This window comes from Myodes glareolus, chromosome 18 (assembly GCF_982192425.1).
Source record: "Myodes glareolus chromosome 18, mMyoGla1.1, whole genome shotgun sequence".
Lineage (NCBI taxonomy): Eukaryota > Metazoa > Chordata > Mammalia > Rodentia > Cricetidae > Myodes > Myodes glareolus.
Genome location: NC_142043.1, coordinates 70,559,220 through 70,583,606, shown reverse-complemented (window position 1 = coordinate 70,583,606; position 24,387 = coordinate 70,559,220). Strand labels below are relative to the sequence as shown.

Here is a 24,387-nt window from a genome sequence, read left to right as displayed (position 1 = left end):
CGGACCCGTGGGGTGTGGCCCCAGCCCGGCGGTCGTCAGAGGCTGCTGCCACAAGAACTTGGCCTCATTGGCCTCAGCTTCCTTCCCACACTTGGTCCGGCGGCTTGAGAGACATGGACAGACAACTGGGTACCATATGTAGAAAATTTTTAATTTTTCTGCAGCGCATATCCTTTGAGAGAGCAGGAAGCCCTGAGTCAGCCCGAGTTAAAAACGGGAGACTCCGCGGTAGGAGACCGAGTTAAAAAACAGGAGACACCTAGGATCTGTAGGGCAGGACCTATAAGGAGGTGGAGAAATGAAGGCAGGAGTGGGGAAAACGCATAGCGGTACAAGAGATATCCACTACCTGCAAACTTGCAGACTGGCCCTGGCATAGCTCCTTGAAGTGGAAACTAGGAAGGGGATCCCTGAGGTGCAGAACCCAGTAACAGTACCGGGGAGGGAGTGCTCAAGGCAGAGCCCTTAGCCTTGTATCACACCCCAAGAGATGACATGACTTTGTACCCACTCTTGGTTGGTGAGAAATGGACCCTGGAGGCCAGTGGCTGAAACTCTAAATTTAGAGTAGGGGGATCTGGACCCTGGAACTGAGGTCTCAAGCAGGGGAAGTGACAGCCCCTTCAGCACATGGTTTCCAGCCTCTGGTCTGTAACAAACGGCCTGGAAGCTAAGGGATTTTGATTTTTGAGGAAGAACAGGCCCTAGAAATGGAGCTAGCTCCTCACTCTGCTTCCCCGTCCTGGGGTCTGGAGAGAAGCTGTAGTTTTCTTTGTAACTGAGACCGAAGGTAGCGGAGATCTTGCTGGTCAAGCCCGTGGGCCAAGCCAAGGTAGAGGGTAAGGAGAAGAGCCAAGAGGAGGCGGTCAGTGCCCAGGGTGGGAACCACCCACAGCACTGTTAGAAGTTCCACACATACTGGGTGTCGAAGATGAGAAAAGAGCCTCAGAGCCCGAGGAGACTTCAGAGCCAGAGGCTCACCCAGCCCCAGTACGTGGTAATATACCTAGGAGAGAGGGAAGAGCACGGAAATCAAGCCCGAGCCTCTGGTCCAGGCATCCTCCTCAAACCCAGAGACCTATAGCGACTGACCTTTGAAGGCGAGCCGAAAGAAGACCGATCAGAAAAGGAGGCAAGGGACTACAGAGCCAGGAGCAATCACAGTATGGGAGGGAGAGAATTGTAGACTCAGGCAGGGATGTGGGATCCTCACCTGTTTGAGGCCCATTAGTTCAGCGTAGTCAAAGACCAGAAGGATGCTGAAGATGAGGAGCCAGGAAATGACGTGGAGCACAAAGCAGAGGAGGGGCACCCAGGTGGCCCAAGGTTCAGCTCGAGCCTCCCACAACACTGGGCCCCTGGGTACAGTCTCCCAGTACCGCATCACCAGCTGGGGAAAAATGAGAAACTAAGCATGCCAGGGATCTCCCTGGCTCCACAGTAACCTACCGCTCTTTCCTCTGAGTATAAACAGTAAATATTTATCATGAAGAGGGCTCGGGATGGGGTATGGAGGATATGAAGATGATCCATTTCTACACAGGATTTACAAAACGGATAGGATGGGGGCTGCTGGATACCCTACCAAACTAGCCTATGACAAACACCCAATGAGAAGACTAATTGGAAGGCGTCTTCTCTTGAAGACCTAGGTTTGGAAGACAGGAACTAAGAAGGATTTAAGACTTGAAGCAAGCCAGGCAGTGGTGTGCAGGCCTTTAATCCCAGCACTCAGGAAGCGGAGGCAGGAGGGAGTTTCAGGACACCCAGGGATAGGCAGAGAAACAAAGAAACAAACTGAAGCAAGACAACATGAACAAAGTTGCAAGGGTGAGACTCCTCAGGCTGTGCTGGGGAATGTCAGAAACACAGGACTCTGCTGATGAATGGGGCATGTGCTCTGGGGGGACAGGAGCTGAGATTCGGATCCCCTGCTTTCTTACACACTCATCTTGTCCCTCCAGTGTAAGCACGCCACGAATTATGTCTCCCGTGGCAAAGGCCTCATACCTGCAAGGCCAGCGCTGTGCAGGCCACATACAGTGACCTCTGAAGGACTCCAAAGTACCGGGATGTCCACGCCTTCACTGTCTCAGTTGCCATGAGGCTATGTTGCACCACAAACAATAGCAGAAGCCCAAGATCCCAAGCCAGGGAGGTAAGAATGCTTCGGTCCTGTAAGGCAGCCAACCACCCATAGCGGGCATCTGAGGGAGTTGGTTAGGGAAGACAGGGACAAAGGATCAGTTAAGGTTAGAACATTCCCTTACCCTCATCTTCTTTTGGAGCCCTATTCCACGTCCTTGACGTTTTCAAGATCTTGTCAAGGCCAAGCCCAGTTCAATTTCCTGTTCCTTCAATCTCTCATCTTCTCTAGCCTCCTTCTGGGGAAGATTCTTAGAATGCCGGTAGGGTCATTATTAAAACCAATGCGGGAGGACTGGAGAGATGGTTCAGTCCATGTAGTGCTATGTAAGCACCTGAATTCGATCCCTGGCACCCCTACAAAAAGCCTGGCATGGTGGGGTGTGTGCTGGTAATCTCAGTGCTGGGGAGGCAGAGGCAGGAGAACTCCAGAGGGGCTGGTGCCATGGATTGCGGTTAAGAACACTTGCTGTTCTTTCGGGGGAACCAGTTTGCTTCTTGGCACCCACATGGCAGCTCACAACCATCTATAACCCCAGTTCCGGAGGACCCATCTGACCTAGATGATAGGCTTCTGGTTTCAGTGACAGATTCTGTCTCCAGAATACATGGGAGACGGAGGCAGGTGGACCTTTGAGTTTCAAGCCAGCTGGGGGTACATAGTAAGACCCTCTCTAAAAAATAAGGTGGCTAGCCCCTGAAGAAAGACACTCAAGGTTCCCTTCAGCTGCACCTGCACACACACAAACAGAAACACAAGCACACATTCCACATATATTCTCTCTCTCTCTCACACACACAGAAAGGCTAGAGAAATCACCTTTGGTGTAGTTTTCTTTCTTTTTTGTTTTTCTGAGACAGAGTCTCTCTACAAACATAACCCTTACTCAATAGACCAGACGGGCCTTGATCTGAGAGATCTGCCTCTGGAATGCTACCACGGGCCCACGGTCGCGGTTTTCTAATGTTTCCTCTTTTCATCTTTCCCGTCCCTAGTTCTCCCCACAAAAGCTACCCCCACCGCACCCTTACTCGGTCAGTCCTCACTCCCCAGCTTCTGCACAGGACGAACTAATCTTGGAGTTTCTGATTTAGCCTTCTGTTCCCTTCCCGTTGGCGCCTGGCAGCTTTGGCCTTTCCCTGTCATTTGTTTCCACGCCCCGCCCTCTCCACGTTGCTCTGGCTCCTCCTCTCCGCTTCAGCTCGCCCAGGATCCCTGCGGCTCACCCGGACCACCGTACTCTGGGATCCCTCCAAGCAGCGGCCGCAGGGAAGTGAAGCGCACGAACTCCACTCCGGTGCCAAAGGCCAGGATGAAGGAGGCGAGGGCCGCCGGAACCAGCAGCAGCGCCGGGGCCATGGCGAGCGCCAAGGAGCTTGCCGAGGAGGCGGGCTCGGGGTTCCCGCGGCTGCTGGCCCCGCCCAGGTCCCGCCTTCGTGGGATGCTGGCCTCAGGGCGGGGACCGCGAGAGGCGCGTCATAGCGCGGAGCCTGGAACCCTAGTCGTCGTCAGGGCAGCGGCTCTGCAGCCACCCGCGTGGGTCGAACCTCAGTCAGGCCCGTGTTCACGTGGAGTGGAAAGTGAAGACTGAGCCTCCCTTGCGTGCAAACCAGACCTCAGCCCCTGGTGTGCTGGGGTTGCAGGCGGCGTCACCACGCCCAACATAGATTTTTGTTTAGTGATCGTTTTAGAGCTGTTCGTGATGGTTCGTGCCTGTAATTCCAGTACTCAGAAGGCTGAGGCAGGAAAATTTGAAGTTAGCTTAGACTGCACAAGGAGACCCGGTCCAAAAGGGCCATAAGAAAAAAGAAGACTACGTGGTGAAAGGATCTGTCCCCACTGTAGCTCTCCGAGTACAGGGTCCTCAGAAGACACGAACTTATTCCTTTAGTTTGCAGATAAGGCAGGGCCAGGGAGATAAAAATACCCAACACTAGCAAAGGCAAGGCCCTCAGGTTGAGGGATAGAGGAACATCCTAGCAGCACCCAGCCTGGGCGCTCCCACAGCCTCTGGATCAAACTGCCATGCATTGTAAAGCGCATTTCCTCCCCACCCGGCTCTCGGCTTGGGAAATTTGTACTGAGAGGGCTGCGTCCGAGAATATCAGTTTTTTTGAGGAGGTTCTGTCTGCATACTGCTCTCTCCACTTATTTAAATGGCAGAATCTTCATGTAGCCCAAGCTGGCGACGAACTTGGCAATTATATAGCTGAGAATAGTCTTGAGCTGATGTTCCTGCCTCTGCAGGATTGCACCGGGGCATCAGTCTAGCTCCACTGTTCTTGGATCTCTGAGCGGTCGCAGAAGGGCTTGTAGGTGGAAAACGAGGATTGCACTGAGGTTTCTCTTTATCCTGCTTCACCCTTAAAAACATTCATAATCCAAGCCCTAGAAAGGAAGATGCCTAGGGCTCACTGGCAGTCAGCCTAGCCTAACCAGGGAGCTTCACGGTCCTAGTGAGATACCCTGTCTCAAAGAAAAAGTGGACTCCTGAGGAAGGACAAAGGCTGACTTCTGGTTCCCATAGGCACCAAATTAACAAAGGTCTGGGACTACAGTTCAGTGGTGAAGGATTTACTTGAGCAGTATTGCTTCAAGCCTTAGATTCAACCCCCAGCAACCCCCTAAAAGAAGAATCATAAAGCTTCAGTATATACTTGGGGTATAAATGAGTTGTAAAGCAGTTGCCTAGCGAGAGCAGGGCCCAAAATGATGTCTACCACACGGAGAGAAAGCAGGCTATATATACTACACCAAAGTAGTTTTCTAACACAGTTCACAGCAGAAAATTATACAAAGCTAGCAACTATGTTTTTATTGAAATGAAATTTACATAGCAAGGTGGCATTTAGTACAGTAGCATTTAATATTCTGCACTATGTACAATCACTTCCTCTTTCTGGCTCCCCACAGTGAAACTCTCCACCCCTTTAACATCTCCCCTGTCCTTGGAGTCTGGGATGCATTGATCTACTCTTTGTGCATTCCCCCATCCTGGATATTATCATGCAGGTAGAATCAAATGTCCTTTGAGTCTGTTTCTTTTACTTAGGGTGTTCTTTACACTCATCATCAAATACCGGGTTTTTACTTCATGTCTGAGCATTCCTTTTGGTACACACAGCATATTTCATCATTGCTGGACGAACATCTACAGTTTCTCTTTTTGGTTTTTCAACACAGGGTTTCTCTGTGTAACAGCCGTCTTTGGCTGTCCTGGAACTAGCTCTGAAGACTAGGATGGCCTCAAACTCAGAAATCTACCTGCCTCTGCCTCCCAAGTGCTGTGATTAAAGGTGTGTGTTGTTAACACTACCCAATCATCTACACTATATCTGTATCTATTATGAAAAGCAATAGGGGGCTGGGAATGAGGCATGGCGGCAAAATCATTGCTTATCAAGCATAAAGAAAAAGAAAGCCCCACCCAAAAAACAAAAACAATTATCAAGTGCCTGTTTTCCATTGTTGAGTCTTGTAGTTTTAGACTGGGCTCTCCTTTGCTAAGTTGCCAAAGCTAACCTTGAACTTCTGATCCCACTTGCCTCTACCTGGACTGTTCAGATTGAAGGTCAAGTATAGAATTTCCCAATAGGAGAAAGAACAGCATTGCTGGTCATATGGTAAGCAGGTAGGTCAAATGAATACTGACCTACCGTAAAAATTATGAAAGCTAACCGCAAAAAAACATTAAAAAAAAAAACCCTTTCTTTCTTTTAAGACGGGGTTTTACTCTGTAGTCCAGGCTGAACTGGAATTTGTGAACTTCCTGTTTCAAGCCTCCTAAGTAGTGGGAGTACAGGAACTGCGCCCATGACTAACTTTGCACTCAACTTTAAAGGAACTTAAACTGTTCACTGCGGAGGCTAAACCAAATACCAGCAGTGCCCAAGAGTCCTATGTTCTCCATCCTGGAAAGTGGTCAACTCTTAAAAACAAATACAATTTACTCTAAATTGATACTGATAAATAAGTATAAACTCAGTCTGTCTGGTGTTGTCACACCAAAAATTCGCCATCAGGCAGGTTGAGTGAGCGCCAACCTACACAGAGATGACCACAGCTAACAGAGAGCATTGCAAAAGCGCATGAACACCCTTTCTAACCAGGTCAGTCACAGACCAGAAAACATGCCATGAGCCACTCACATCTTCTCAGTTAGGCACTCCTGGGAGCTGCTTTACTTTGAGTAAGAATCCTGGGAAGAGCCAGGTGCTGGTGGCGCACACCTTTAATCCCAGGACTCGGGAGGCAGAGGCAGGTGGATTTCTGAGTTCGTGGTCAGCCTGGTCTACAAGAGCTAGTTCCAGGACAGGCTCCAAAACTACAGAGAGACCCTGTCTAAAACAAAACAAACAATCCTGGGAAGAAATGGGAAGTGACAGCTTCCAAAGACGGGCACACTAGGATGCTGGGCCTGGAACAGCACTTTCACCAGAGCCCTCAGCACGACGGCAAGTGCTCTGCCACAAAACTACCCCCAGCTTGGGTTTGGACAATTTAAAAATGGACATCTTACGGAAAAAGTCCTTTTCTTTTTTCTTTTTCAAAAGCCTTACCCACATTCCCAATATCTTAGGTCTTTGTGAAGCCCTGAGGGTTTTTTGTTTGGTTTTTGAGAAAGGATCTCATTATGTAGCCCTGGCTGGCCTGGAACTCACAAAAATCTGTCTACCTCTGCCTCCCAAGTGCTCACATTAAAGGTGTGGACTACCTTGCTGGGTCTTAATTGTGTATTTATATTTCTTTTTCCAAGTGTTTTCTAGGGGTGTTTGCTGATAGATTTGTATTTTTTAGGAAGATAACATTTCTAAATTGGAGAGAACAAAGGCCTCTGGTGTGGCCTCCTGCTTCAGCACTCCCGTCAGGAGGAACTCAGAAGAGAGGAGGGGCAGCCGCAGGCGAGCGGGGACAGCACAGCACGGAAGGTCTTCAGTGCAGGTCACGACAACTCGCCGAGGCTGTGAGGAGCAGAAGAGACAGAGTTAGAAAGGAACAGATCAGGATGCCCTATATATATCTACAGGCACACACACACACATGCGTGCAGGAACATACAAAGCATACATGAAATACACCGTCCTGCCTATCAAGTATTCTTGCCTCAAAGGTTAACTCAAAACACATCAGCCTACCTTTCACTTTCTTTTTTGAAAAGCGGTCTCATACTAAGCTGGCCTGAAATTTATTATGTCGCTAAAGATGATGAACTTCTGGTCTTCTTGCCTCTACCTTCAGATGCTGGGATTACAGGTATCTATTACCAAGGCCAGTTTATGTGTGTTAGGCATCAAACCAAGAGTTGCTAAATATGCTACCTAGGCAAGCAGGCTGCCATGTGAGCTCCTATTCCCAGCCCCCATTGCTGTTTTTATAATTATAATTTGCACAAACCAAGCCGGGTGGTGGTGGCGCACACCTTTAATCCCAGCACTTGGGAGGCAGAGGCAGGCGGATCTCTGTGTGTTCGAGGCTAGCCTGGTCTACAAGAGCTAGTTCCATGACAGGTTCCAAAACTACAGAGAGACCCTGTCTCAGAAAAAAGAAAAAAAATCACACAAAACATAAAATATAGTGGGATAAGATAAAAATGATACAAACAAGGAAACACACAGAAAAATCCTGACTGGGGAATATTCTCAGGGACAGCTGCCCTAGTCTTTGTTGGGAAGTAAATTCCTACAAAGGCAGGGGGTCAGGTGGGTGGAATCTTACACAGTAAGAGAATCAGGAAATATAACAAATATATGGGCTTTATATGAACTTTAGCTTTTTGTTTTTAAGAAATGGGGGTTCTCGCCGGGCACTGGTGTCGCAGGCCTTTAATCCCAGTACTCAGGAGGCAGAGCAGGCAGATCTCTACAGAGTTTCACAGCAGCCAAGGCTACACAGAGAAACCCTGTTTCGAAAAACGAAACAAAAGAAATGGAGTTCTCACTGTGCTGCTCGGTCTGATTTTGAACTCTTAAATCCAAGTGACCCTCTTGCCTCAACTTCTTTGAGCAAATGGTAGATACTACAGGTATGTACCACCATGCTTGGCAAAATTCTGCATCTTTCAGCTAGCTGGTCACAGTAGCACAGACCTATAAACCTCAGCACTTGGTTGAATAAGCCAAGAGGTTGGTCTGGGCTACATTGCCACGAACCAACAATGGCACAAAACCAAACCAAACCAAAAAAACAAACAAACAAACAAAAAAAAACCAAAAACAAACAAACAGCTCACTGTCACCATCAAAACAACAACAAAGCTTTTAATCCCAGCACTCAGAGACAGAGGCAAGTAGATCTCGGAGAGTTCAAGGCTTGCCTGGTCTACAGAGTGAGTTCCAGGACACTGAGGGTTATGTAGAGACCCTGTCTCAACAAACAACTTAAAATAACAAAAGCCATCTTTAAGGTAACTGGAAAGTTTGTTGAATGGAGAAACTATGATGAATTTTGCTGGAGATCTGCAAAGGTGCTGTGACTACTGAAGAAAAGGCAGATACTTCCCACAAGTGTGTATTTAAACACAGAGGAGGAGGACATCATGTAAGAGAGGCTCTTGCTGTGGAACATTGGCTAAACCTTAAGTTTGCCTCCCGTGTCAGGTTGGACCACAGAAGTAAGCGGCCACACCCTAGTAAAGTCATTTTCTGTTTGACGGCTGTGGGAGAATCTGAGACACTCGAAGACAGCCCAAGCTGGCCTCAGACTTGCCAAGGATGACTTAGAACTCCTGGGCTATTCTACTTGGGACCCCCAAATGTTGGAATTCATAGGCATGCTCTGTTTAGTGAGGTACAAGGGTTACTTTGTGTTTCTTGCCAGCCTCGATTTTGCAGTGAGCCAAAAACCAAAATAAAACAAAATTAAAGGAGGGGGGAAAGCCAGGCATTGCTGGTTAGCAGTACTTCAGTTGAGGCAGCAATTCTCAACCTATGGGTTGAAAATTCTTGTGGCAATGAATGAACCTTTCACAGAGGTCACTTAAAGACCACTGAAAACCACAGATATTGGGGCTGGAGAGATGGTTCAATGGTTAAGAGCACTGGCTGCTCTTCCAGAGGACCTGAATTCAATTCCTAGCACTCACATAAAGGCTCACAACCATCTGTAATGGAATCTGATGTCCTTTACTGGCCTGCAGACACACATGCAGGCAGAACATTCACACATTTAAAAAAAAAAAAATGCCGGTGGTGCAAACCCTTCAGAGGCAGGGACAGGTGGATCTGTGAGTTCAAGGACAGCCTGGTCTACCAAGTGAGTTCCAGGACAGGCTCCAAGGATACAGAAAAGCCCTGTCTTGAAAAAACAAAAACAAAAAAAAGAAAGAAAATCACAGGTATGTTTACATTACGATTCAAAACAGAAGTTACAGTTTTGAAGTAGCAACAAAAATAATTAATGGCTGGGTGGTGGTGGTAGCACAAGCCTTTAATCCCAGCACTCGGGAGGCAGGGAGATCTCTGTGAGTTTGAGGCCAGCCTGCTCTACAGAACTAGTCCAGGACAGGCTCCAAAGCTACAGAGAAACCCTGTCTTGGAAATAAACAAAACAAAATAAAAAAACCAAAAAAACCCTCCCACCAAAACGAAAACAAAAAACCCTCCAAAACTAATAATAATAATGAATAATGTAATGGCTGGGCTGCAGTGTCAGAAGGTTGAGAACTGCTGGGTTAAGTCTAGGGGGCTGCTGCTAAATTGAGGCCACCTAATTACAGAATTTTAAAAAAAGATACAATCAAAACTGTTGAATATGGGCACAAAGTATATGGATTTGGGTTTTTTTTAATTAAAAAAATGGGGGCTAAAGAGATGGTTTGCAATAACAGGTTTGGTTTCCAGCACTCACATGATGGCTCCTATTCTCCATGCAAAATATAGATATTAAAAAACAGTCTGGGTGGGGGAACAGTCACGCGCAGTCCAGGCTGCTATTTTATGAGTATATACCTAAACTTCTGTTCCTCCTGCCCTCAAGTCCCAAACACTAGACTGCCAACGTGTGGCCCCACATCTGGCTACTTGAAAATATTTCACCCTCAAAACAAAACTCAGTCCACTGCTGTCAGCAGCTCTCTTCCCTTACTCTTGTCAGCCTTGGTCCCCACCCTGTCCTCACCCCACAGCCTCTCCGGCTGTCCCCCCTCAGGCTCTGGACATGCCCGTCATACCTTGTAGGAATGGGGCATGCTGGGCAGGACGGTGCCTCCACAGCAGCCAATGATCTCTGCCATCTGAGCTGGAGGTGGCTGCACGCGAGGGGTCACATGAATCTCATAGCCCTAAGAAAGAGGTGGAGACAGGATCTGCACTGAGAGGCGAAGGCCACTGGGCAGGACTGAGGCATGTTGCAGAAGGCAGCCCCTCACCTCCAGTAGTTTCCGTTCCCGAGCCCGGCTCAGGGCATCCCGAAGGCTGAAGCTAAAATTCTTCTCTTGTTCAGGATCAGTCACCAAGTAGTCATCAGGTGGCAAGAAGTAACCGGCCTTTCTGGACTAAGAGGAAGAACAGGCAATGGTTCATCTGAAGAGAACTCATTATGTCTTCTTTCTCCTTTCCAGTGCTGAGGACTCACCCAAGACTTCAAGCACACTAGGCAAGTGCACTACCACTGAGTCATTCAGGCCCTTACAATAAACCTCTTCAAAGCAGCCTCTGCCTCACTAACACTCCATTCTCCACCTCAGCTCCTGTCACTACTTCCTGAGGGTAGGTGAGCAGTCCTTTCCTCTACTCACCATCTTCTTACCTGATACAGCCAGTTCAGGGAGAGGATGGGGATACCCTTCCCCAGAGCACACAAGAACTTGACTGTCCTGCGGATGCGATCTGTGACTAAGTGGGAGGCCTCATTTACTGAGCTGGCCAGACTGCCTCCCAGAGCCAGGACTGCACGCTCTCCACGAGAATCCACAACTCCTGTGAACAGGACCTAGGGGACGGTATGAAGATGGTCACAGCAACCCACATCAGCAGCATACACCTCAGTTCCCAGCCACTGGTTTCCTACCTTGGGAGCTACTGCTTCTTGGTTAGTTTTAGTCCGCCGGCTTCGACTTGGGTTTCCCTGGGTCTCATCTTCTGCACGGCCCCTCTTTCTCTTGCCTGGTGCCGGAATTGCTCTCTCCTGAGGCTGAAAATCCCATCAGTGGGTATTTGAGTCCTGTAGCTCCTGTTCCTAGCTAGGGGGCCCTGACTGACTCTTACCTCTTCCTTCACTGGCATTTCTGGAGGATCTTCTTCCTTAGGGACAATGGTCATCTGGGGAACTTGTCTTCGGGGACGTTTTTGAAGTGGTGAGTTCGCGGTAGTGGAAGGCTCCTTGCGGACTCGAGAAGTCTCAGGCTGGGGTTTGGGAGTGAGCCCTGATCTCCCAGCTGCTTCCTTTTGCATCAGAGGAATGTGAGGGGGGGTCTCTGGAACCTGGGCAACGGCAGCCTCAGGAGCGACTGTAATCAACTCAGCTGCTTCTAATGTCCCTGAGCTTTGGCTGGTTGAAGATTGGGACTCAGGTTTAGAGGGTGTAGAGTAAGGCTCATGGTCAATGGGAACTATGTGGGAGTCCTGTTTCCCAGCAGCCTTCCGCCTCCTTCGGCGATTGCCTTGAGGAATGGGCTCTGAGGTTCCAGGTCCCAGGTCAGGGGTAGTGGATGCTGGGGAAGCACTTAGTGGTGAGGACTTCAGTCTTATGCTCTGATCTATCACCTCAGGGGTAACAAGACGGTCTGTGGAGACGGAAGGCTCAGAATCAGGGGCTACTGGTTCAACTGATTTAGAATCCTCAATGGAGGGCTTACATGTCCTTCCCCGAGTACCCAGAGCTGTGGGCTTGGAGGCAGGAGGTTCTCTAGATGTGAAAGGCTGAAGTTCAGGGGCTGTGGAGATGCCTGCTTCAGGAGTTCTGACAGAAGACCTACGCATCCTGCCCTGAGATGAGGGCTCAGGGGTGACAGGCTGTTCTGTGGAGGTGGCAGGCTGGAGTTCAGGGCCGGTGGGGACAACTGGTTCTGCGGTCCTGATAGATTTACGTGACCTGCCCTGAGAGGACTGAGATGTGAGATTAGGGGTGACAGGCTGTTCTGTGGAGATGGCAGGCTGGAGTTCAGGACCTGTGGGGACAACTGGTTCTGGGGTCCTGATAGACTTACGTGGCCTGCCCCGGGTGGCCCGAGATGTGGGTTTAGGTATGACAGCTTGTTCTGAGGAGGTAGGAGGCTGAAGTTCAGAGACAGTGGGGACAACTGGCTCTGGGGTCCTGATAGGAGACTTACGTGGCCTGCCGCGGGTGGCCCGAGATGTGGGTTTAGGTATGACAGCTTGTTCTGTGGTGGTGGGAGGCTGGAGTTCAGAGCTAGTGGGGACATTTAGTTCTGGGGTCTTGATGGAAGACTTACTTGGCCTGCCCCGAGTGGCCCGAGGTGTAGGGTTTGGGGTAACAGGCTGTTCAGTGGTGGGAGGCTGGATTTCGGGACCTGTGAGAACTGATTCAGGTGCCTTATCAAAGGAACTATCTGTGCTGCCCTGAGTGACCTGAGATGTGGGTCTGGGGATGGCAGGTTGTTCTGTGGAGGCGGGAGGCTGGAGCTCAGAGTCTGTAGGGACAATCACTTCTGGGGTCCTGGCAGAGGACTTATTTGTCCTGCCCCGAGTGACCTGAGATGTTGGTCTAAGGGCAGCAGAGGATGAGGGGGTCATCCTGGAGGACCGCCGAGGCCTGACATTAGGCTCCATGTGAAGACTCTCAGGAAGGTGTGGCTCAGAAGGGGAAGACTGCTTTGGGCTCTGAGAGGTGAGGAGACTCTGAGGTGGAGCTGAAGCTTCAGGCACTGGAGAAAGCAGGCAATGGGCTGGGGGTTCTGGATCACCCTGAGGAGAAGGACAGGCAAGTGACAAAAGGTAGCAAGAAAGAGGTTAGTGGGCCTGGAGAGATGGTCTTCCAGAGGACCTGAGTTCAATTCCCATCACCCATATGGCAGCTCATACCTGTCTATAACTTCAGTCCTAGAAAATCTGACACCCTCACATAGACATACATGCAGGCAAAACACCAATGAATTATAAAATAAAAATAGTTAAAAAAAAAAAAAAGAAAGAAAAGAAAAGAAAAAAAAAGAAAGGTGGGCATGGATCTTGATCTTTCTCAGTGTTCCTGAAGGGCCTCATGTGATTGCTGTGTCCTCCCTCCACTCATCTTCCTGCCTCTACTGCCCAGTACTGGGATGACAGGCCCATCAGTATGTCTGGCTTTGATTCTATTTATGGGCATGACATGCTCACTGGCACTTCTTTCTGTGACCTCTCTTTAGGCTAGGAACTCCTTGGGGGAGGAAGCAATCTTTTGGATACCGTAAGAGGTCTCTCTCTTCATAATTCCAGTACAGTGTTCTGCACCGGTGGGTGGACACAGGAGTTAAGACATGGGTGGACAAAGAGGGCAGAAGCACAGACTTCTGAGTCAATAAAGGAAACTACCACTTGGGAACAATGGGTGGCAGAACACAGGAACAGAAGTTAACTAATGAGTGACGAAGAAAATTGAGAGCATGGGATTACGGAGTTCAGTAAGCAAGGCAAGCAACTAGGATCTGAATTTGAGCTTCAGAACCCATGTGAAAAAGTCAGGAATAGTGACATAAGCTTGTGATCCCAGAGCTAGGTAGGTAGAGACACGATGGTCCTCTGAGCTTGCTGGCCAAGCAGCCTAGTCTACTTTAACAAATTCTAAGCCAGCTCAAGATCCTCACCCCCACCCTTCCCGAAAGTCGGGTGGTTTCTGATGAACACCACACAGGCTGTTACTTGGCTTCCTCATGCACCTCCCCAAACACACACCCTCAGCCATGCACAAATGTACATGCAGTGAGAAAACAGCAGCTACACAAAGGAATAGATTAAAGGCAGGCTGGGTAGACAAAGAAGCTGCCAGGGATGGGGCGACTTGTGAAGTAGGGGCAGGACAAAAAGCAGCTGAGCTTGCTCACCCTGGAAGCCTTTCCAGCAGATGTCATCTTGCACCTCAAGCGGCCTAGTCAGAGTGAAAACAGGAGTGGCTGAGTTCTGTGCAGCCCGTAGTGCATGGACTAATGCCATGAGGGCTGCACAGCACACTGCCTCCCTCGACCTCACTTACCTCTCTGCTGCCTCCCGGGGCTCACGGGGTCTCCCTTTCCTCCATCTCCCTGGCTCCCAGAGACTGGCAGGGCTGATGTCAGTCCCTCAAGGTCCCCCATGCCAAGTCCAGGCTTTAGTGTTGGACTGGCAATCTGCTCTTTCCAATCATGGCTCCCTCCCTCAGCCACCCCTCTATCTAGGTTCACTTCTAAACCAGGTGGCTCCCACTCTCTCTCTCTCTTCTGTGTGTCTTTGGACATCTCCATTTCTACCTTCAAACTCTCCCTATTTCCTTCAGGATGCCCACCCTCCCCCTTGTTAGACTCCTGTTCCTGTTCGTCTCTAGCTAGCACCGTTTTTGGCTCTCTGTCCTCTATCACCTGAGGTAGTTCTTCCCCCATCACATCTTCTCTCTCACTGTCTGATGTTCTTTCCCTGATTTTCCTTCCCAATGGCTCTCTCTCAGGGGTCACCCTGTCTGCCGTTTCCTTTGGTATACCCATGGCTTTCTCCATAGTTTGTATCTCTCTGCCTTCAACTCCCAACAGCTCTGTGTGAACCAGATGCTGGTGTCCTGGTGGTGCACTAGGTAGAGATGGAGGAGATCCATGAGCTTCAAGGTGGGTGGCGATGAGCTGGGGTTCGGAGGCCTCAGGTTCTCCCAGACAAAATGGCTGTGTAGCCAAAACCTCCCAAGGCACATCCAGGGCACCTGAACCTAGAGAGGATCAGAAAAAGGAGATGGGCATGCAGGTAAAGAAGACAAAAGGGGCTAGCGAGATGGCTCAGTGATTAAGAGCACTGACTGCTTTTCCAGAGGACCCGGGTTCAATTCCCAGCATCCACATAGGCAGCTCATAGCTGTCTGTAACTCCTGTTCAAGAGAATCTGACATCATTATACCAATGCACATAAAATAAAGTTAAATAAAGTTTTTGTAAAGGCAATAAGGCAAAGAGCTAGGGCACACTCACAAATGGCTAAATGGGTTACTAAAGGCAAGCTTGGAATAGGGTGGCAGTTAAAACACTACATGCTATTTAGGAGATTATAATCTCTGAAAAACAAGAATTGGGTATGTGCATGAGGAAAGTACTCCCGGGCATGCGTAAGGCCCCGAGTTCAACCTCCAGCCTGCAGAGGGGAAAAATTGACTTTCTGGGCCAATTCCAAATCTCCTGAACTAGAATCAGGGTAAGGCTCAGTAACCTGCTTTTATTTGTTGTCTTGTTTTGTTGTTTTCTGACACAGGGTTTCTCTGTGTAACAGTTCTGGCTGGCCTGAAACTCGCTTTTATAAACCAGGCTGGCCTCAAACTCACTGAGAACCGCCTGCCTCTACCTCCCAAGTGTTGGGATTAAAGGTATGTGCTATCACCGCCCAGCTTATTGTCTTAAAAATATCTATTTTTAAATTTTTATTTACATGTATGTGTGTATATTATGTGTGTGGGTGCCCATGGATCTCCAGAAGCTGGGCATATAGGCAGTTGTCAGCTCCTGACATGGGAGCCAAAACTGAACTCTTGTCCTCCAAACGGTTGCCACTCTTAACCACTCAGCCATTTCTCTAGTCCATCTCCCTGCCCTCCCCCACCACGAGACAGGGTTTCTCTGTGTACCCCTGGCTGTCCTGGAACTCACTCTGTATGTTAAACTGGCCTCAAACTCACAGAGATCTGCTTGCCTCTGCCTCCCGAGCGCGGGGATTAAAGGTGTGCACCAGCACTGCCCCAGCTCCATCTTTTTTTTCCTTTTTTGAGACAAGGTCTAACGTAGTCCAGGCCTTAAACTTTCTATGTAGTTTAGGCTAGCTCTGAGATCTTGCCTCTGCCTCTCAAGTGTGTACCACATGTGTGCTATGGATTTCTTTTCCTGGTGAAATGGAGAACACCAGTAAAATACCAAAAGAATATGAATGGTGGTGCTGGAGATACAGCTCAGTTGGTAGAGCGCTCATCTAGCATTCATGAAGCCCTGGTCCATCCCTAGCTGGATGTGGTGTCACACACCTATAATCCCAGCTCTCGGAGAACCAGAAGTTCAAGCTCATCCTCAGCTGTATGAACTCTTTGTCTTCAAACAAACAAGAAATTAAAATGAGTATGAGGGGTTGGAGAGATGGCTCAGTAGCTAATAGCACTGGTTGCTCTAGCAGAGGACCTGGGTTCAGTTCTGAAAACACATGGTGGCTCACTACTGTTCTTAACTCCACTTCCAGGGGATAAGACAACCTCTCCTGACCTCTGTGAGCAGCAGGCATGCACATGGTGAACATAAGTACAGGCACGCAAACACTCATACACATAAAAACAGATAAATCTAAAACAAGACTTGTAATTCCTGCACTGCGTGTACTACGGTAATAAGGCTGTAGAGTACTGCCTGCACTACTGCACGGTTGGTGAGCTGGGCAAGGGGCTGCAGACTGACACACACACTGACACACACATACACACACACACACACACACACACAGACATGGGTCACTCTTGAAACAAGAACGCCAAGAATGCCTCAAGAATGCTAACTGTATTGTGTTCCAGGGCAGCTTATATAGGATCTCCTTGACAAATGGCTATACCCTAACTCTCAGCTACAAGCCCACCAGAAACCATTCCCCTGTCTTGTGCTCAAAGTAGCTGCAAGCACAGAAAAACAAGTTGTTTAGAGGAAATTCAGGGTCTGGGGGTCCACAGTTCCCAACAAGACAGACTATGAAAGGATGTAGAGGAAGAAAACAAGAAAACAAAGCTGAGGGTTCAGAGAGACTCTGTTATACCTGGAGTCTGAAGGCTAAGATGGGAAGGCCCAGGCTCTTGGGGCAGAGTACATGGGAAGCCCTGGGTAGGCTCATCTTCCAAACTCTGGACAGCTGCACAAGAAAAGATGGCTGGAACACAGCTCCTCCAGAATGCCCGAACCCCACTCCCCATCTAGGCCATACCACCTTTCAAGGACCACCAGTCTAATCACCCGGCTTTTACTGGTACTCAAATACAAACACCACAATGTCCTCACCTTCTGAGCTCTGGCTCTCCCTTTCTACAAAGCACTGGGTAGCTGGAAGGCACAGATCTTCAGATTCTGTGGGAAAAGATATGAGACAGATAAAGAATCAGCTCTCATCCTCAAGACCTTTACAGTTCTCCTCTAACCTTATAGACAGCTTATTTCAAGGGTCAAGGGCAGAGCAGAGGGCAGCACTTACCGTCACAGCAGTCTTTGGCTCCTTTCTCTCTTCCTGTGGGAGTCTGGGCTCCCTCTCTCTGTGGCTGTGTGGGATCCCCTCGAGTACCTGGTGCAGCAGGTGACCTGCTTTGGGCCCCCACCTCAAGCGTGCTCTCCAGCTCAGAAACAGCTGCAGCACACACTCTCCCAGCGTCTTCTGCTACTGGCTGCTGGCTCATTCTTACATCTGCCACTGCTGAAGATGAACCTTCCCCCACAGCTGCTTCCCAGGCCTCCTCAGAAGGCTGGGCTTCCTCTAGAGGCAGCTGGTGCTTCTCCCCCAGGGTAACAGCTGGCTCTGGTGGGACTTCCTCCTCTACTTGTGCAGCATTGTTGTCTACTGTAGCAGAGGCCTCATTTCCCTCTAGATGGCCGCCAGGGGAGTTCATGTCCACATCCTCACCCACATCTCTGGCTCTACTGGGAGGCTGGCTCTCTGTATGCCTGACAGTGAGAGCCTCATCTATGTCCATGGGGCTGTCAGGGACCATTTCTCTCTTTCCCTCCTCCACATCCGTGTCACTGTCTCTCCCAGAGGCACTCTGGCTTCGCTCTACAAGGACCTGTGGTTGGGACTTGACCTCTTCCATGCCCGTGTCTCTGCTCCACAGAGTAATTCCCTTCTCTTTCAGATGGGCCAAGGTGAGTGCTGCCGAGACTTCACCCTCCTCGTCTGTGTCGCTGTCAATCACCATGGGTGTGTGGTTTGTCTCTGGAGGGACAGCCACTGGCGTCCTGCCCTCCTCCACATCTGTGGCTGGGCTGCCCTGCAGATGTGCCACTCCAGGTGCTCCAGGATCCCTTGTACCAACTCCAAGCAGGACTTGCTTCTTCTTTCCAGGACCTACAAATGGGGTCACAGGAACCCCCTCTCCTTCCACATCTGTGTCGCTGTCCTCCCCAAGAGTGAGGCTCCTCTCCAGAACTGACCCAACCTGAGCTGCTCCATTGCCAGCCTCACTCTTGACTTTCGTGTCCTTGAACTTTGGCTCAGTAGGCTGCTGTGCCTGTGCCAGCTGGATGCCAGCTGTCATTCCTTTAACTTCAGGCTGCTCAGCCCCTGCACTAGCTGAAAAGGATCCCCCCACTGCCTGCTGCTGACCCTGCTCTTCATCTGTGTCACTGCCCACGTCGAAGGGCAGAGACAGCCCAGGGACTCTCGGGACTGGAGAAGATGCCTCTTCATCACTGCAAAGACAAAGAACCCACAGGACGCACTTCCATGAGAGCCTTAAGAGCAGGCACTGCTACTGCTGGCAGCTGCTTTTCCCGTCTCCACTGAGTATACCAGAAATGCTCACCATAATTTAATTTATCTGAGAAAAAGATTATGCCTAGGCTCTCACCTCCACCTTTCAAGAGAATCATCTTGGGGGCTGGAGAGATGGCTCAGAGGTTAAGAGCACTGCCTGCTCTTCAGAGGTCCCGAGTTCAATTCCCAGCAACCACATGGTGGCTCATAACCATCTATAATGAGATCTGGTGGCATACATGCAAACAGAACACTGTATACATAATAAATAAATAAATCTTTAAAAAAATCATCTCATCTCTTCAAGATTGACACTTTAACTCCTTATTCAAAAGTGCAGGTGTCTAAAACCAGGTAAGATGGCTCAAACCTGTTATAGATGGCTCAAACCTGTTATCCCAATACTCAAACTGGATTGCCAAACAAAATGAAAGACTCGGTTATCTGGTGCTTTGGTACTTACCTCTCCGGAACAACTGTTGCTGATGGCGATGTTGGATTTCTTGATCCATTTGCCACACACCTTCCAGAAGGAAAATCTGGCAAGAACAGGAAGGAATAAATTGGAAGCTTACATCTTCATCCCTGTATTTACACACACTCCCAAGGCACAAACTTACCCACTTCCTCCTCTGAATCCTCAGCCAACAAAACTCTGGAGGTCTGGGATTCTCCCTGTATTCTGGGGGTCCCTTCTATAGTTAGAAATCCCCGAGAGACCAAAGGTGGAGGGACATCCAAGCGACGGTACTGGCAGGGAAAGTCTGCAAACAGAATTAATTCCTGGTCCTTCAGACGATGGCTCACTCCAGGGGTTAGGACCTTAGGGGGCTTTACGAGTTGAGTGCCATTGAGGCTCCCACAATCCTGGAGGATAGGGGCTTTGTTGTACGCAGAGATCTCAATGACTGCATGCTGTTTAGAGATGGATGGAAAAGGCAGGGTCACAGAGCAGTCAGGGCTTCTGCCAACTACATTCTTGCCAAGGTAGAGAGGGAAATCTAAGGATTGAAAAGAAACATAATAGGTCAAACAGAAATATTAAAACCAGAGGAATCCTGGCCTAAAGATGATACCCTACTATTCACTCAAAGCTCTTATAGGGATCAAAAAATAACCAGCAGAGGAGAGCATTTACTTTTGGTCAGAGTAGGATTTTTTTGTTTGTTTGTTTATTTATTTATTTGTTTTTGTGGGGGTGGTGGTGGTGGTTGAGACAAGGTTTCATTATGTGGCTTTGGAGCCTGTCCTGGAACTCACTCTGTAGACCAGGCTGGCCTTGAACTCACAGGGATCTGCCTGTCTCTGCCTTCTGAGTGCTGGAATTAAAATCAGGTATGCGGCGCCACCACCACCTGACTAAAGAGCACTTACAATACATTACTCACCTGCAGTATTTTATCTACTCACACTGTTCTTGTTTTTTTCTAATTGCTCAAACTTGAAAACACAGTTTTATGCATACTAGCTAAGCACTCTTCCCTGAACTACAGCCCTTGCTTTGTTTTTGATCCAGGGTCTCATTATGTAGCCCAGATGGTTTTCAAACTTACTATGTAGTCTAGGCTATCCTCAAACTCTAGATTCACCTCCTGAATACAGGAATCACAGACACTACCATGACCAAAGGGTGTTTTTCGTTGGATAAAATACACAATACAGGCTGGGCGCAGCGGCACAGGTCTTTAATTCTAGCATTTGAGAGGCAGAGGTAAGTGGAGCTCTGTGAGTTTGAAGCTGGTCTACATAGTGAGTCCAGGACAGAAAGAACTACACAGAGAGATAAAAAAAAATATACACAATACCAATCTAAGCATCTCAATCATTGTGAGGATACTGTTCAGTTGTATTACATTATCCATTGTCCTTCTATAATCACCAATACCCATTTCTAGGCCACAATGTATTTTAATTTAAAAAATTATATGCCTGGCTGGGGTTTTTGTGTGTAGCTGTAAAAGCTACAAAGAGAAATCATGTCTCGAAAAAACAAAAAAGAAATTTCCTTATTATGTATTTGTGTGCACCTGTATGAGTGTATGTCCACCATGTCTGTGCAGGCACCCTGGAGCTACAGGTACACATGGCTCATCATGTGGGTGCTCTGACCACAAACCAGGTCCTCTAAAAGAGCAGTAAAGTACCCTAATTACTGAATCATCTCTTCAGCCCCCATACTGCATTTTTATTTCAAGTTCTTAATCAATAATTCCTGACCTCGTTCTGGTCCATGAGCACTACTGAAGAGACGCAGCCGCCCTATAGGCTCCAAGCTATGCCCCAGGGACCCATTGGATATTTCTGTCTCCTCTTCTTCAGCATCCCAGTCAATAACCTGGGTGTTTTCCATGATCTGTGAAGAAAACACATTATCATTGTTCCTGTCATTAGTTTATATAAACGCTTATAGAGGAAAAAATAACTGGAGGTAAACCTGGATACATATGGAGATGATGCTTTTCTTTCTCATTTTCTGTTTTTCCCCAGACACAGTTTCTCTATGTATGGCTCTCCTGGAACTCACTTTGTAGACCAGGCTGGCCTCAAACTCAGATCTACCTGTCTCTGACTACTGAGTGCTGGGATTAAAGATGGGAGCCACCATGAGGTGACTGATGCTTTTCTGTCAGTCATTCTGAAGTATGTAAAAATACTGGGGGGGGGCAGATAGTAAGAATATGTCAGTGGTAAATTGTTTGGCTAGCCTATTTGAGGCCATATGTTCAACACTTAAAACTACCAATGCAAAATAAAAAACAACACACTTTTTTGGGGGCTTGGTAGTAAATGGCACACCCCTTTAATCCCAGCACTTGAGAGGTAGAGATGAGTGATATCCGAGTTCAAGGCTACACTAGTCTACATAGTGGGTTCCAGGACAGTCAGGACTACACCGAGTAACCCTGTCTAAAAACAAGCAAACAAAAATCTTTTTTGATTCAAACATGTTGTCATACATCTGTAATCCCAGCACTTGGGGTGCTGAGGCAGGAAGATTAAGAGTTGGGAGACTTAGCCAGGTACAATGATATACACATGGTATAGCAGGTATAGCACTTGGGAGGCAGAGGCAGCCAGAGTTCTTTGAGTTCAATGTTGGTCTTATATTTGTAGTCTACAAAGTTAGACCCTGTCTCCAACAACAACAAAACTGTGTGTGGAAACCAGTCTTGGGTACTAAGATTTTGTCCTCCAAAATGAGACAAATAATACAATGTGCATATTTATACTTTTGGTCATGACAAAGAATTAAGGTTCAAGAATATCATTTACAAAGGGGTATTTTATGGGATTTTAGGTGCCAGAGACTAAACCTAGGCAGCACACAAGGCAAATGCTCTACCACTGAGCTAGACTATAAAGTATATAAAAGCATGAGAAACTGGATTGAGGTGGTGTAAAGTCCACAGCACCAGCTACTCCGCAAGCTGAAGCAGTCAAACTGCCCGAGTCCAGGAGCTCCATGTAAGCTCAGACATGTCAAGACCTTTTTTAAAGTTGGGCAGAGGTGGCGTATGCCTTTAATTACAGCACGTGGGAGGTAGAGGCATGAGGATCTCTGAGTTCGAGGCCTGCCTGATCTACAAAATGAGTTCTAGGACAACTAAGGCTACAGAGAAACCCCACTTCAAATCAAACAAACAAGACCCTGTTTTTAAAAAATAGCAAGATGGGCTGGAGAGATGGCTCAGAGGTTAAGAGCACTAACTGCTCTTCCAGAGGTCCTGAGTTCAATTCCCAGCAACCACATGGTGGCTCACAGCCATCTGTAGTGAGATCTGGTGCCCTCTTCTGACCAGCAAGCATACAGACAGACAGAATACTGTATACATAATAAATAAATAAATCTTAAAAAAAAGGAAAATAAAAAATAGCAAGTTGAGCTGGGCGGTGGTAACACACCTTTAAACCCAGCACTTGGGAGGCAGAGGCAGGTGGATCGGTGAGTTCAAGGCCAGCCTGGTCTACAAGAGCTAGTTCCAGGACAGGCTCCAAAGCTACAGAGAAACCCTGTCTCAAAAAAACAAAAAATAAAAATAAAAAACCAGAAAGTTTAGCGGTTGAAGGAATGGCTCAGTGGTTAAAGAGTTCAACGTGCTCTTCAAGAGGACCTGGGTTCAGTTCCCAAAACCCACATAGCTCACAGCAGTTTGTAATGCAAGTTCCAGGGGATCTGACACCTTCCTTAGAACCAGGCCTCGCCTGTGTGTAAGTGTGGTGTTGAGAAATTGCTATATGAAATATACTGTTTTCTGTATTTTTCTAACCTCTAAGGACACAGAGAACTTAGGAACAAGCTCTGACCCTTGTACAAAGTCCATAATTTATACACTCTTGTCAGCATACCTCAGCTTGAAGTGCAAAGAACCACAAATGCTAACCTAGAGACTTACGTTATGTTAAAAAACTGTTTTCATTTTTCCCCGCCAAGACAGGTTTCTCTGTAGCCCTAGCTGTCCTGGGACTCACTCTGTAGACCAGGCTGGCCATGAACTCAGAGATCCGCCTGCCTCTGCCTGAGTGCTGGGATTAAAGGCGTGCACCACCTTGCCCAGGTCAAACTGTTTTAATACTTTAGGCTGACTGACTGATTTATTCTTCCGAAGAATCCTGTAAATATAACCTTTTTTTTTTTTTTTTTTCAGATGAGAAACGACACAGATGGGTTTTAAGGATCCTGGTAACGCCTTGGCAAGAGCCTAACTGATCCGAACTCTGTTTGGATTAAATTCAAACACGTCTTTCACAAATTCCTCCAGATCGGAACAGGTGGGACTGTATCTACATCTCCCACCCCCACACTGGGGTCCGGCTTCTCTAATTTACAACATTAAGGGCACCTGGCCCCTTTCGCGATATTTGGCACATAGCCTCAATCAAAATAAACCCTGCTCTCATGGGAGCTCCATCTCCAGAGCTACAGACTAAGGAAAAAAATTCAAAACTACACGGGTAGGTTTTACCTATAAAGATGCCACACATGGGGAAGCCGTTGACAGGGAAAGTAGGGAACCCCAAGAAGGAAACTCCGTCCTGTCAACCCAGCCGACGCCTACGACTCTCGCTCCAATTTGAAGAGCAACCATCTTTGACCCACGCGCGACTGTGTTCCCTCGTGGCCTAAAGATTCCGAGTCACCGAACCTACACCGGGGCCATAATTAGCGTGAGGATCTAAACGGGCAGCCCACATTACCTCCGCCCAGTGACTCCTAAGGCACGCCCCTCCGGCCCGCGAGAGGCCTGGAGGAGGTAAGCGGGGCGCGGGCGGCCGAACTCACCTACGAAACCCCGCGCGCGCGCCACCAGTAACGGCCGCCGGCGGGGTGGCGGGAATGCGGATCCCGGAAGAGGGCCGATGCGTTGATTGGCTCCTGGAGCTGTCTTTTACAGGTCGGAGCGCGCCGATTGATTAAAATCCCGCACAGGAAGCCCCGCCCCCACCTCGCCCCTCACAGCTTTAAAGTGTGGGTAGCGGCGGGAAACACGCCGAAGGAAACGCTGGGGACAGACAGGGGCTGGCGGGGGGCCTGAGAATCCAGCCCGGTGATTGGCCAGCGCCCTGGGCCAACCCACCGGCGCGACGTCATCCAACCGCACACTTCCCGCGCAGATTTCCAAACGCCTACCAGAGAGTCTGGCGCCAGTACCT

The 24,387-nt window shown here is 48.6% G+C and overlaps 2 protein-coding genes across 8 annotated transcripts; both read right to left on the bottom strand.

The window, feature by feature from the left end:
- Positions 1-130: 130 nt before the first annotated feature.
- On the bottom strand, positions 131-3,563 carry Nrm (nurim). Of its 2 annotated transcripts, XM_048440825.3 has the most exons (4): positions 3,373-3,561; positions 2,011-2,207; positions 1,214-1,390; positions 131-1,006 (listed from the first exon to the last, which is right to left on the bottom strand). In XM_048440825.3, the coding sequence occupies exons 1-4, from the start codon at positions 3,503-3,505 to the stop codon at positions 725-727; spliced, it is 789 nt and encodes a 262-aa protein (XP_048296782.1). In that variant the 5' UTR covers positions 3,506-3,561; the 3' UTR covers positions 131-724. The 2 variants fall into 2 exon arrangements, with proteins under 2 accessions (XP_048296782.1, XP_048296783.1); XM_048440826.3 differs by lacking the exon at positions 1,214-1,390 and having other exon boundaries at positions 3,373-3,563.
- A 1,372-nt stretch (positions 3,564-4,935) lies between these two features.
- On the bottom strand, positions 4,936-24,171 carry Mdc1 (mediator of DNA damage checkpoint 1). 6 transcript variants are annotated; one of them, XM_087898595.1, is made up of 16 exons: positions 24,017-24,034; positions 23,700-23,879; positions 20,953-21,088; positions 19,356-19,736; positions 19,199-19,274; positions 17,464-18,671; positions 17,274-17,339; positions 17,035-17,127; positions 14,273-14,971; positions 14,124-14,167; positions 11,350-13,008; positions 11,153-11,275; positions 10,892-11,074; positions 10,512-10,637; positions 10,314-10,424; positions 4,936-7,107 (listed from the first exon to the last, which is right to left on the bottom strand). In XM_087898595.1, the coding sequence occupies exons 3-16, from the start codon at positions 21,083-21,085 to the stop codon at positions 6,940-6,942; spliced, it is 5,070 nt and encodes a 1,689-aa protein (XP_087754721.1). In that variant the 5' UTR covers positions 21,086-21,088; positions 23,700-23,879; positions 24,017-24,034; the 3' UTR covers positions 4,936-6,939. The 6 variants fall into 6 exon arrangements, with proteins under 6 accessions (XP_087754721.1, XP_087754722.1, XP_087754723.1 ...); XM_087898596.1 differs by lacking the exon at positions 23,700-23,879 and having other exon boundaries at positions 24,017-24,171; XM_087898597.1 differs by lacking the exon at positions 23,700-23,879 and having other exon boundaries at positions 23,932-24,025.
- Between the last annotated feature and the right edge of the window lie 216 nt (positions 24,172-24,387).